Genomic DNA, 12,881 nt, shown 5'->3' on the forward strand with positions numbered 1-12,881 from the left:
ATAGAGCACCCCTGAGTTCAATCCCAGCAACAAACACACAAAACCATAGTTATAAGAGATCAAGGCAATGAAAAAAGACTAAATATAAAATCGAAAGCAATGAACCCTACAAATGGAAAATAAGAAGTATTGCTAAAGAAAACATCTTCCCTAGAACGCAGAATGGAATTGCAACTCAAAAGGGCATACTCTGTTCCAAGAAAAAGTATTAAAGAACAAGAAAGACAAAATTCTTTATACACAGAGAAGAGGAGAAGAAAGAAGAAAATGGGAGACCTCTAAAAGGGAAACTTAGACGGACCTGTTGTCCTAACAGTCAGTGCCAGATGACAACGGAGAAACGTATCCAAATTCTAAGCAAAAGAAAGTGTAGTGCAAGAATAAGCCGCATAGCCAAGGTGTGTGCAAGTAGAAAGTCCAAAGAAATAGTCCAATCCCAGGAGCCATGCTTGACGCATCCCCGGTGAGGAAATTCAGAAGATCAGAAGTGTAAAAAAAACAACACTCAAGAATGAAGAAGCGATAGCAAAAGTTCTTGGTGGCGAGCCACAAATGAGTTAAGTATACAGTGAGAGCTAACACAAGAGAACCGGGTTTCTGAGCAGAAGACCATTCACAGACTTGCCACCGTCATCCCTGGGAGAGTTGATACAAAGGAGACGGAGAGACGAGGCTGGAGAGAAGCCGTTTCCGCACCCCAGAAAGGAGACCTACGAAGGTCAACTCTAGTTTCTTACTGTTTCTCACAGTCTTGGCTACTTCCTCTTCTTTTTTTAAGGGATTTTTAAAAAAAACTTTGTTTTTTAGTTGTAGATGGATACAATACCTTTATTTATTTATTTATTTATTTTTATGTGGTACTGAGAATCAAACCCAGGACCTCACACGTTCCAGGCAAGCACGATGCCACTGAGCCACAACCCCAGCCCCCAGTCTTGGCTTCTTTTAGGAACTAATATTCTCTGTGGGGAAGAAACACCTACTTGAGTTTCTTTTTCTTCTGTTAGATTCACATAAAGTTAGACATATGACTTCTATTATTTTTTTAAAAAATAACATGTCTGGTCTCATTTTAATAAAAGCATTTTTATCTAGCTTTCCAGCTAGATGTACCCTACAGATTTCTAGAACACATTTCACCTAATGTTAGTAGTTATTTCTGGGTGGAGGTTTTAATTAGATTGCACAAACTGCCTTCAGTTTTTCATAATAAGAGCATATCATTTTTACAAAAATAAAGTCATTATTATGAAAAAAAAATAAGATTGGTGAAATATCTGTCTTCAGCATGGTATCTAGAGGTTTGTCAGTTTGATTTATTAGGAAAGCCTAAAGGATGTGTCATGTCAGAGGAATGTGCAGTAAGAAGATGGAATTTAAACTAGGCAAAAGGACATAATAAAGTTCAAAAATATTATCATAAGACAGGAATTACAACTTGTAATTAAAAGAGCCTGGGGGCTGGGGGTGTAGTTCAGTGGCTGAGCACTTGCCTGGCATGTCCAAGGTCCAGCAGCTCACATACAAACAAGATAAAAAAATGAACTTTTTAAAAAAAACAACCCAGATGCAACTTGAGCTATAGATTCAATGTAATTCCAAACAAAACCTCAGTAACTTATTGTGTGGATATCAACAAACTGATTCTAAAATTTACACGGAGGGGACTGGGGTTGTGTTTGTGGCTCAGAGGTAGAGCACTCGCCTAGCATGCGTGAGGCACTGGGCTCATTCCTCAGCACCACATAAAAAATGAAAAATAAAAATAAAGATATTGTATCCACCTATAACTAAAAAGTAAATATTAATAATAAATAAATGAGTAAAGTTTACACGGAGGAGCAAAAGGTCCAGAACAGCCAACTCAACACTGAAGGAGAACAAAGGTGGAAGACTGATTTTATTACCGGATGTCAAGACTTAATAAGTTGGAGCCAGGTGTGGTGGCTCATGCTTGTAATCCCAGCAGCTCGGGAGGCTGGGGCAGGAGGATCACAAGTTCAAAGCCCACTTCAGTAACAGCAAGGTGCTAAGCAACTCGGTCAGACCCTGTCTCTAAATAAAATACAAAATAGGGCTGGGGATGTGGCTCAGGGGTTGAGCGCCCCTGAATTCAATCCCTGGTACCCACCTTCCAAAGATTTAATAAGTTGGGCTACAGTTGTGTATCAGTTGCAGAGCGCTTGCCTGGCACATGTGAGGCACTGGGTACGATCTTCAGCACCACATAAAAATAAATAAATAAAATAAAGATATTGTGTCCATCTACAACTAAAAAAAAAAGACTTACTAAGTAATCAAGATGTTATCATACTGGATAAAGCATAAATGAATAGATCCATGGAACACAAAAGAAAGCTGAGAAATAGATCCACATAAATAGAGTCAAGTGGTGTTCAACAAAGGAGCTCCAAAGAGCAAAGACAGCATTCCAACAAAGGGTGCTGGGACAGCTAGAAACTGATGGGCCAAAAAGTGAATCGAAACACAGACCTTATACCCTTCCCCCAAATTAACTCAGAATGGATTCAAATGTAAATGTAAAACGAAAAGGCACAAAACTCCTAAGAGATAACACAGCAGAAAACCTAGTGACCCTGGTACAGAGATGACTTTTTAGATACAACATCAGAGCACAAACTGTTAAAGAAAGAACTGAAAAGCAGAGCTTCGTTCAAATGAAAAACCTGTGCTCTGCAAAAGACACTGTCGAGAGAATAAGAAGACAAGTCAAAGGGAAATATTTACAGAAGACACATGTGATAAAGGTTTATTATCCAAAATACACAAAGAACTCTTTAAACTCCACAGGAAAACAAGCAATCCCATTAGAAAATGGGCAGAAGACCTGAAGAGACTCCTCATTGAAGATACACAGATGTCAGACGAGAAAAATGTTCCACATTTTACGTCATCGGGGAATTACAGATTAAAACAACATCACTGCACACCTGTTAGAATGGCCAAAATCCAAAACACTGACACAACGGGCTGGCGAGGATGCAGAGCAACCAAAACTCTCATTCACTGCTAGTGGGGATGCAGAGTGGAACAGCCACGTGCAACGTGACTGGATGGTTTCCTACGAAACTCCTCAGACTCCAGCAACTGCCACCTAAATGCACCGGAAACGCATGCCCAGGAGAGGTGAGCATAGTAGATGAGAAGGAAGTGAAGGTCAGGAGTGAAATGAGGGTGGAGGGGTGGCCAGGGGCTTCCGGGAGAACTCACACAGAGAAAGGAAACAAATGACCAGACTTGTGCTTTAGAAGGATCACTGTGGCTGCTACATGGAGGGATGGTGGGAAGTGCACAGAATAACAAATTAGGCAATGACAGCAGAATCTTAAGAGAGAAAGAGCAAGGCCCTGAATAAAGACAATCGCCATGGGCTGGATATATGACAAGGAGGCAGGATTCTCCAGGGTATGGTCCTGATCAGAAGTAGAGGCTGAGAGAAAAGAGAAGAGCCCCTGGAGGCTGCAGTCATTCTGGGCATTTTGAGTCGGAGGGGCTTCAGAGCTGGTGGAGATGACCTTTCCACAGCTGCGTACACAGGGCCAGCCCTCAGGTAAGAGGCACAGCCAGGCATGCAGACTGTAGATGGCCTCCCCATGGGAGGAAGGTGAAGCACAGAGCTGAGAAGAGGCCCCATCAGTAGAATCGACAGGGAGACCTGAATTTCAGAGACAGGCAAATGATGAAGGAGCTGGTGCGGTGGCCCACGTCCTTAATTCCAGTGGCTTGGAGGCTGAAGCAGGAGGACTGCAAGTTCAAAGCCAGCCTTAGCAATCTACTGCGGCCCTAAACAACTTGGCAAGACCCTGTCTCTAAATAAAATACAACAAGGGCTGAGGATGTAGCTCAGTGGTTCAGGGCCCTTGGGTTCAATTCCTGGTGCCTCCCCCACCTCCACAAAAAAAAAAAAAAAAAAGAGGAAGTGGAAAAAGGTTCAGGCAGGGAGTAGTAAGGATCACAGGTGACAGAGGAAGAGGGAACTCTCCACAAGTCAGTATCAAATGCTAAAAAATTGAGGGGCTGAGAAAGAAGAGGACCGAAAACTTTACCACCTTTGAACATGGAAATAAATTAGGGGGAGGGTGGGATTGAAGTTCATTTTCAAGCAGGTAAATATAATTACGGAGTTGAATGATTCCCAAAGAACATACATTAGGATTGTCACAAGTAAGAACACGCATTTTGTAAAATGAAGTATTTTAAAAGTTAACTTGAGTTCTCAGCTTATAATCCAAAAAAATCATTTTGTGGGATGTGACCTACAATCAATAATAGTTAATGGAGAAGTCACAAGGAGAAAGGAAGTGAATGATGGCATATCTGTGCCAAAGAATATTAACTCTTTTTTTTTAACATTTCTCATGTATTTTATTGAGTTTTAATAATAGTAAACTTATAAATTGCAAATAACTAAATATTTCTGATATTCTTTTTTCTTACATAAGAATATTAACTCTTAAAAGAATGACGTGGAGCTATGCCAGCTGAACTCTGTGAGGCACTGAGTAAGAAAAACAAAATGCAGAAAGTGCCTATAATAAGGGCTCATTTTTGGGAAAGCGATGACAAAGAACTTGTTTATGATGAGAGAACATGGAGGACATTTAGGAACGACCCATGGTAGGTATGGCTGTGTACCTACAGCATTTACCTGACTAGGCAAAGGGGAGGGTGATGTGGGAAAGAGGGAGAGGCACGCAAGCAATAAAGGAAAATGAAATATGCCACTAAATAGCATATAAGAAATGGTCATGTGGGGCTGAAGTTGTGGCTCAGTGGTAGAGCACTTGCCTAGCATGTGTGAGGCATTGGGATCAATCCCCAGCACCACATTAAAAAAAAAAAAAAAAAACTAAATAAACAAAATAAAGGTACTGTGTTCATCTACAACTTAAAAAAAAGGAAGAAATGGTGTTTTATATAAATGGTTTATGCATTTATATAAAACTATATGTAAAAATGAGAAACAAGATGAACACACAAAAAACAGTTTAACTCAAATCCTCACTGAATTAATTGAATGCTGAGAGTGGCCTGTTGTCTGGTGGCAGCTGGGGTGAGCCAGAAGGGGTCTGGAGTCCTCCACCTGTATTTTGTCCCCCTGTGAGAACACCTATGGGTGAGATGCCACTGTAAGGGCATCTGGGCACAGTTCTGTGAAGCTGGTGAGAAAGAAAAAGGCTCCTGGGGGCTTATTTGACTTGTGGGCAAAGTGCAAGGATGGGGGAGGATATCTGCAGGAGACCTGAGCCTTGGGAATTTGCAGGAATTAACAGATCAGAAGCCATTTGGGGCAAAAGGCTGGAACGGGAATAAAGAGGCTGTGAATGTCACCAAATACAGTGTGGGCGAGAATGTTATAGAAGACCAAAGCCAGATGGAGGCAGATGACCCTGGTGAGGCCCACAGAAGAGCCCCACAGACCTGCCTCACGAGAAGGATGTGGTTGTAAGTCTCCCAAGTTATGGGAGAAGAGAAAACAGGAAATTAAAGAATGACACCAAGAAAAGGAGAGTTCTTACCAACCAACATACACACTTTTAATTACAAAAAGTAAAAACTTTCATTACATAAAACTTTAATTTACATACATTCTTTACATGGTGAGGTCTTTATGAGTTCACAGTATATCGAATTACTGTCCACATTCTGCAGTTGACACACATGAACAGCTCAGACCATTTTGACCACCCACACCTGGGACAGGTGTCTACCTCTGCTCATTGGGGCCACCCGAACCCACCACAACCTGGTTCCCTGAAGATGAACTGTGCTTGTTCCCAGCCCCTGTCCCCGAGGCTGGCAGGGAGAGGCTGACACTAAGTCCTGCCTGAGTCCCTGGCCTGCCCACGCCTCTCCTGTGGGGGGAAGAGAGGAGGAGAAGCATACAGGCAGCATTTTTCTGAGTAGAACTGCAGAAAGAAGGGTGAAGGAGAACATTGCCTATGATGAGACACCTGCCAGTGCCAGGCGTCTGACAGTTCTTGTCACCAATTCTCATAGACAGGTGAGAGTTTTTCTTAAAAAGGGTCAAAAGTGCTCTGCAGAGCTGCAGCTAAGCTGTGAGGGAAGATGGCTGCCCAGGGTGACCCCCACCTACCCAGCTGTTGTGGGCTGTCATGAGGTAAATGGAGCCTGGCACAAAGCAGGTGTCCCATTTCTGCTTGGAACTCAAAACTCAGCTGGGCCCACTTCTCTGCACTGGTGCTAGAACCGTGGTTCACTCTTGATTGGTGACAGCTGCTTAAGTGACGAACACACTCAGTGGTGAGGGAAGGGTCTCCTGCCCGCCCTGGTGCCTCTCCACAGCCCCAGGCCTCTGCTTAGTTACATAACATTCCTTCTCCGCACTAGTCTGAAAAAGTCTGGACATTTCACGGTCTCCAGGGAGAGGAGAATGACAGATGTATTTAGCTCTAATGCTTAAATTATGCAGGGCAGAGAAACCAGACACGGAGGGACCTGGCCAGCAGACAAGCCGGCTGGAGGCTTTCTCCTGCACACCCGCATTTAAAGTGGCACCGCACCCAGGGCTGCAGGCTTGGACATGGTGCAGCCGGGGAAGAGCACCTGTCTGGCTCCCTGAGGTGCTTTTTTGGAAGTTGTTGCTGGATATCTGGAGGCTGGTAGTGAGGAGGACAAGGCTCTATGTGCCTCTGGGGACCTGGCACTTTCCTAGTGCACCCTACTTTTCTTTTGTACATGCCTTCACCTTCCTAACCTCCTGGTCCTGAGACACCCGGTCTCTGTACACAACATCTGCAGGTGCAAGCACGGGGAGAATCTCAGCCTGAAGCACTATGTTAAAGTCCATCTCCAACACTCTCTTCTTTCAACCAATTTTGTTGAGGGACAGGTCACCACTGAAAGGTAATGAGGAACTGTGTTCTTGGGAGTTCCTTCCATTGCTGGAAGAACTCAAAAGCCTACAAGACTCTTCTGTTGAACACCTGAAAAAGATGAACAAAGTCACCCTCCCCCCTGCACCAGGTGGCTTTCCCTTTCCCTCTATCATCTGTCCTCCTGCTGGAGATAATGAGAAGTGGACATTTGCTTTGGGGTTTGAACACTGACTGTGGGAGCAACTGAGGAGTGAACAGACTCATCCAGACTACCTTAGAATAGCTGCTCCTACACTGAGGCCTATGCTGGATTTTAGAAGAAGGGAATAGAAAACTGAGAACTGAAAAACAAGTGATGTAACTCCAAGGGGAGCCACAACTGGAATTGGGCAGAGTCCCTCCTCTGGTCACACATCTGGAAACACGTGGTGACAGGAAAATGGCTGGACATAGTTGTGTTCCAGCTACAACTCACTCTTTTTTTTAAAGAGTTTTCAAGTGGGAAGGGAAAAAGTGCAAGGATTTTTATAAAAATCACTAGATTCTTTTCTTTTCCATTTCTGACCAAAAGAGTTTTTAAACAAACCCTGCAGGGTTCCTGCTTGCTGAATCTCATCCTCAGGATCACCCTGATGGGGCACACTGGAGTCAATGGAACTCACAGTTCTCTTCTTGGGCACCACACTACGATGCAGCAGAAAAATAATGTGCTGCAGAAGCACCCACCTACCTACCTACTGGCAGTTAACACCCAAATTTCTTTACTTGTAGAAGAAGTATCTACTATCCATTTTATAGGACTGAGCGAAGAAAGGAGACTATGTATCTAGAGGCACCCTGTAAGCTGGAGTGGACTCGGACAAGTATTAGGAGTCCTTTCTCTGAGAAAATATGCCCAAATCTGCCCCTTTTATTCAGACTGCTTTGTATTTCACCAAATAGGTAGACTTCTGTTTCTATAAACAGTTACTATTTTACATCCTCCCTTCCCTGATAAAATGGAGGATGGCTCTGCCTTTTTTCATAAACCAGAATAGGTGTGTAGTCCACTCATTAACTGGTGAAAGGCTCAGGACATCTGGACACAAGTGCTTCAAAATGGCACCAAAGCAACCTGCCTCCCCAGAGAGCCGATTCCTAGGACCACATTTCTGTGCTGGGAACCTACATGAAAGTGAACCCGACCCAGTGCAGAGTCACCTCCCAGCAAACACCTGACAAACCTGTGAACAAGTCTCTCTTTTTGGAGTTCTGAGTTTTTTTTTAATTGTGATTGGGGTGGTGGGGCATGGGTTAAGTGGTCCTACCCTGTCCCTCTATCCCCACTTTCTCATGTTGGGGAGCCTCCTTTCCATACTGGGTCATGCAGAGGGGCTTTTGCTAGTTCTGTCTAGTGGCTGAGCGCTAACTGGTGGGGAAATCCCATGGCATCCTACACAAAGCCGTGAATAACTAGGAAACGGCTGGCTGGCAACCCCGCCATTCCTGTAGGGCTGGCAGCTTAGTAGATTCTACTTATGAGAATTACCTTGACAAGAAAGTGAATTACTTCAATGCACCCAGTAATTAAGAGCAGAAAATCCTCTTTGGAGAATTTCTCACTTAACACAAATCGATATTCAAGGTCTTGGCTGAAAATGAGTGGAACGAGTGGTACATACATAAAGCTGCTGCTTGTCTTCGGCTATAATCATTCTTTGTTGTACTGAAGAACAGCTCAGGGGATGCCTTCCAACATCAACACGTGCAAGGGTTTCTTAGTTATCAAAGTTTGAGCTGAACTGTGTATTTTATTGATATTTAAGATATGAAAGGCAGAAATGAGTAATAAAACACAAGATAATTAATAAGAACAAAACAGGTCTCAATCATCAAAACCATCCCTCTGCTCCCTCCTAAGGAGCTCTCTTTTGTTAACTCAAAGGGTCTAATTTAAGAAAATTCTGAGAGGCCTCTGAGAACCTGTTTATATATAATATGTTTATATATAATCTGTTTATATATAATCATGCACCATGTGCAGCAGGGGTGGGGACCCTGCAGAAGCTCGGAGGGCTTGCACAAAGCTGGCCTCTAGATGATCCCTCATTTAAAATCTCTTAAATCATAACTGCTTAGCAGTCTTGACTTTTATATGTACAAAAAGTTTTGTTTTCCCTGTCTTCACCCACACAAGGGGATAATTCTTTTAAGGAAAAATTCCCCCAGGTACATAGAGCTCATCCTGGTTTCATTTAAACCCATGGAGGAGGCTCCCAGTGTTTCCATCCAAAGCTCTGTGAACTCTGCTTGTCCTTTACAAAACCATAGACAAAGAGGCCATTCAAGGGCTCAGTATTCATGGAATGTGCAGGAAAAGGGGCCTGGGAGTAGAGGTGCAGGAGTCTTCCAAGGATGAGGAGGATCCCAGAAAGGGGCACAATTGCTTTCCACCATCTCCATCTGCCTCAAGTCCATAACTCTGTGACAGACATCTACTGTGCATCCACTTGATTTCTGCAATTTAGTGTGGTTTGTTTTTTGTATTGAGGAGGCGTGATCAGTGGCCAGGGATCTAGCAATGTCAATAAAGGAATAATAAGGGGGAAAAGGAAACAAGAAAAGTATCCTTATTTATACTATTTGATTAACACATACCAAAAGCACTTGGCGGAAAACAATGAGCACAGCAAATCATCCAATGAGAACACAGCTTTATAACATTACAAAAAATAACATCTCACCTTGTCTCCCAGTACAAAGGGAGCTCATTTTAAGACCAAGGATCACAAAATCAGTTGCAGCCCAGCTGGCAAACACTTTGGGTCTGGAGTTCCTTCCCCAACCACATTACAACATCAGCTTTGACGCATCAGCAAAACATCTCTGTACAAAGTCAGATCCTAAAGATCAAACCCAGGGAGGCACCCACTCCCAGGCCAGCTACTCTAACTCATTCCCCTCTGAAGACACTTGGTAAAAGCAACAATCAACAGGGGCAGTGCTGCATCAGCAGGAAGGGCTCTGGCCCAGCCAAGGGAGGGGACTCGGAGCCCAACTTCTGAGAAACCATCCAGATGGGCAAGGTGGGGTAGGATAACAACCTGATAAAATGGAGAAAAGTATCACCTTAGGAATACTCATTTGGAATTTTAATCATAATGCAGCCTGGCACCTCTGAGACATCCAGATCCATGCAGACTGGGAAAGAGATGCTCTTCGTAAATGTAATTTGGTATTATCTGACCTTTTTTTCATTGGTTCTAAATTCCATTTTGCTTGAGAAATTGCAGCCATTTCTTTAATCAGCCATGGCTTTCCCAAAAGATGTACAGGCTAATGTAGCCGGGCAATCAGCAGACGAGCAGGCCCACCTGGTGAAGAACGGCTCTGATGTCAGGACCCACTGGCTGCCCTCTCCATTGCCCGGAGCCAGCAGAGGGGACCGTGTCCACACAAATGGGGGGAGGCAGCACCCTACTTCCTGCCTATGAGGGAGCCTCCAGGCCTGGAAGAGCCAGTCTCTCACAGATGGGTGCTGGCAAAGTCCAGGCCAAGAAGCCAGGCTGGAGTCCTTCCTAAGCCATCTGGGTGGAGTCCAGAAGGTCAGGCCCTGGCCTTGGTCTCCAGCACAGCAGTGACTAGCATGTGCATGCAAAGGGCAGGGAACTAAGTAACCAGCCCCTGGAAAGTGGTTTCATCGTTTTTGTTTTTATTCCCCCCACTTTCAGCTCTCAGAGCTGTTCCTGTATATAGTTCTGTTTCCTATAGTTCTGAAAGAGTGGTTCCATCACAGACGACCAAAGGCTGCACCCCTCTGGCTACAATGTTGACCTTCCAGTGGGTGGCACCAGCATAGCCTTGAAGGGAAACAGCAACAAGAAAGCACGTGAATATCAGCAGACCAGCGCACCTGCAGACAGAGCCAGGCAGGCCACCTGCAGAGTCCACGGGGCATCTTACACTGAAGGTCTTTAACTCTTCCTAGTGTAAGTATTGTTCGCTCCTTGCTGTAATCTGACATCCAACAGGTGCTACTTTGAACCAAAATGCTTTCTCTCCCCGCCCTTCCCTGGGCAATCAATCCTCAGCCTCAGATTGAGCTCAAGCTTTCTTAGCAAGATAGGATGGGTCTGAGAGGGGGCAGGACCTACTATTCAGTTTTTCTCAGGCCATCTATGACATGATTGCATCATAGCATGTCCAGATTACCCTAAATCAGCATTTCCCAAATTGCATTCTGCAAACAGTAATGTCTTATAAGACACTCCAAAGAAACTGGGTTCCACAGTCAAGTAAGTTTGAGGAACAGCAGATTCCTCCAAGGCTTTTCAGTCTTTGGTACACTAATGTGCACTGCATGTGGACTCTACTGACTTAAAAACCCTATTTGCCAAGGGCCTTCCCTAGGAGCTGCCATTCCCATTGCTGGAGTCAGGAGCAATCCAAAGACACGTGAACCTATGTTGTTTGAGTGGGTGAGGAAGGTAAACTTAAGACCTTTGACACTTAGATAATCTGATGATGCCGACATCACTGTGTCTATGATTAAGATGACTGTCTTTTATAATTAAAAATTTAAGAGGGTAGATCTCGTATTAATTCTTTTTACCATAATACAATAATATTAAGAAACAAGCAAAAAACTTTATTGATGAAGAATTTTCTAGAGTATGGTTCCTACTCATCTTTAAGAAAACTGAATAGAATTTAATCTACACTTGACGACTCAGTAAAGATCACAATGAGCGGTACTATACAGTGACTGCCAATGCTGTGCCTGACCTGTGTGTCATCCTGGAAAATGCCTCCAAGTCAAGGTTTCTCGGTGACTGGTGACCTAATTCCCCCCATCTCCATAGGACAATATTTTGTCAAAAATCAAAGAACTTTCTTGTCATAGTACCGTTCTTTGGAATTTATAAGGGACTGAAGTTGACACTATCCTACAACCATTGAATTATTCTCCCTTGTCAGGGTCTGCTTTTCTGTCCTTATTTTGAATGGTGGCAGCTGTAGCCATTGCTTCTATTCTTGCACTACCTCAGATACTCATTGTCCTCCCTACCTTGTTCCCTTCCTCTTCTCCCAAGCTTGTTTTTCTCCTCAGTCTCCTGTGCCTTTTCCATGTCCCAGTCATGTGGATGGCCTTTTACAGACACTGTCAACCACAAGGTTCCTTTCCTTCTGGTTCACAAACTGGCCTATCACAACTTGGAAGGTGAACTGTTCTGGTTTTAGGCTATTCTGGTCTATCTGCACCAGCAGCATTTGATGCTCAAAGTCTCTTTTATTATTGCTAGATACCTTATTCCCCCCTTGAAAATTAATTCTATAACTGGCACTCTAGATACTTGTGGGAGTTGAAAATCTGGAATGTGGATAACTAAGGGGTTTCTATAGTTGTCTCAACTGCTAGGCGTTTGTAGAACATAAGACACCTATTCAAGCACAAACACAAACTCCAAACACAAAACACAGATTTCTGCAATAATCACCCTTAGTGTAAGGGTCACTGTAGTATAGGAAATAGGTTCAGAACAATTTTCATTCAGGAATCCTCTTTTTTGTAAGCATTTCCCAAGCGCCAGGCCAGCTGTGCTCCATTATTAGTTGATGCCTAATTTGTACATTTTAGTTATTTTCCATGTCTAAACTAAAATAAGGGTTATGTAACTTGGAGTAAAGCTTGGTATAGTTTGCTCCCCACAAATGAGGTGAGATGTTTGCAGGAATTTGAGGTCTTCTGAATGAATAAAATGAAATCAACTGGAAAACTAGTCTGGGCTCTGTCGGGGACTGCTGGCCTCACCCAGGTTTTGTGAGGCAGGAAAAACAAAGAGGTCAATGATGACACTTGCTGTTTTAGTTGCTTCTGCCAACAAGACTGCTCTCACACTAATTGCTACTGACAGTAGTTGAAGCAAACCTGTTTCTTTGGAATAGATTTTTAGAATATAAGGCACAGGATAAGTCTCATCTGGGAAAACATGAAGCCAGAGTCAAGAGTGAGTCACTGGTGTGAGGCTGTGACTTGGCTGT

The 12,881-nt window shown here is 43.6% G+C and overlaps 1 protein-coding gene across 6 annotated transcripts in view; it reads right to left on the minus strand.

Moving 5' to 3' along the window:
• Nucleotides 1–9,536: 9,536 nt before the first annotated feature.
• C6H6orf89 (chromosome 6 C6orf89 homolog) overlaps nucleotides 9,537–12,881 on the minus strand; it is a 40,844-nt gene continuing 37,499 nt past the window's right edge. For all 6 annotated transcript variants that reach the window (XM_027943602.2, XM_027943601.2, XM_071613444.1 and 3 more), the window contains one exon: nucleotides 9,537–10,699. In XM_027943602.2, coding sequence (XP_027799403.1) covers nucleotides 10,605–10,699 — 95 coding nt within the window. In that variant the 3' untranslated portion in view covers nucleotides 9,537–10,604. The remainder of the gene's footprint in view (nucleotides 10,700–12,881) is intronic.

Source organism: Marmota flaviventris, chromosome 6 (assembly GCF_047511675.1).
Source record: "Marmota flaviventris isolate mMarFla1 chromosome 6, mMarFla1.hap1, whole genome shotgun sequence".
NCBI classification, from domain to species: Eukaryota; Metazoa; Chordata; class Mammalia; order Rodentia; family Sciuridae; genus Marmota; species Marmota flaviventris.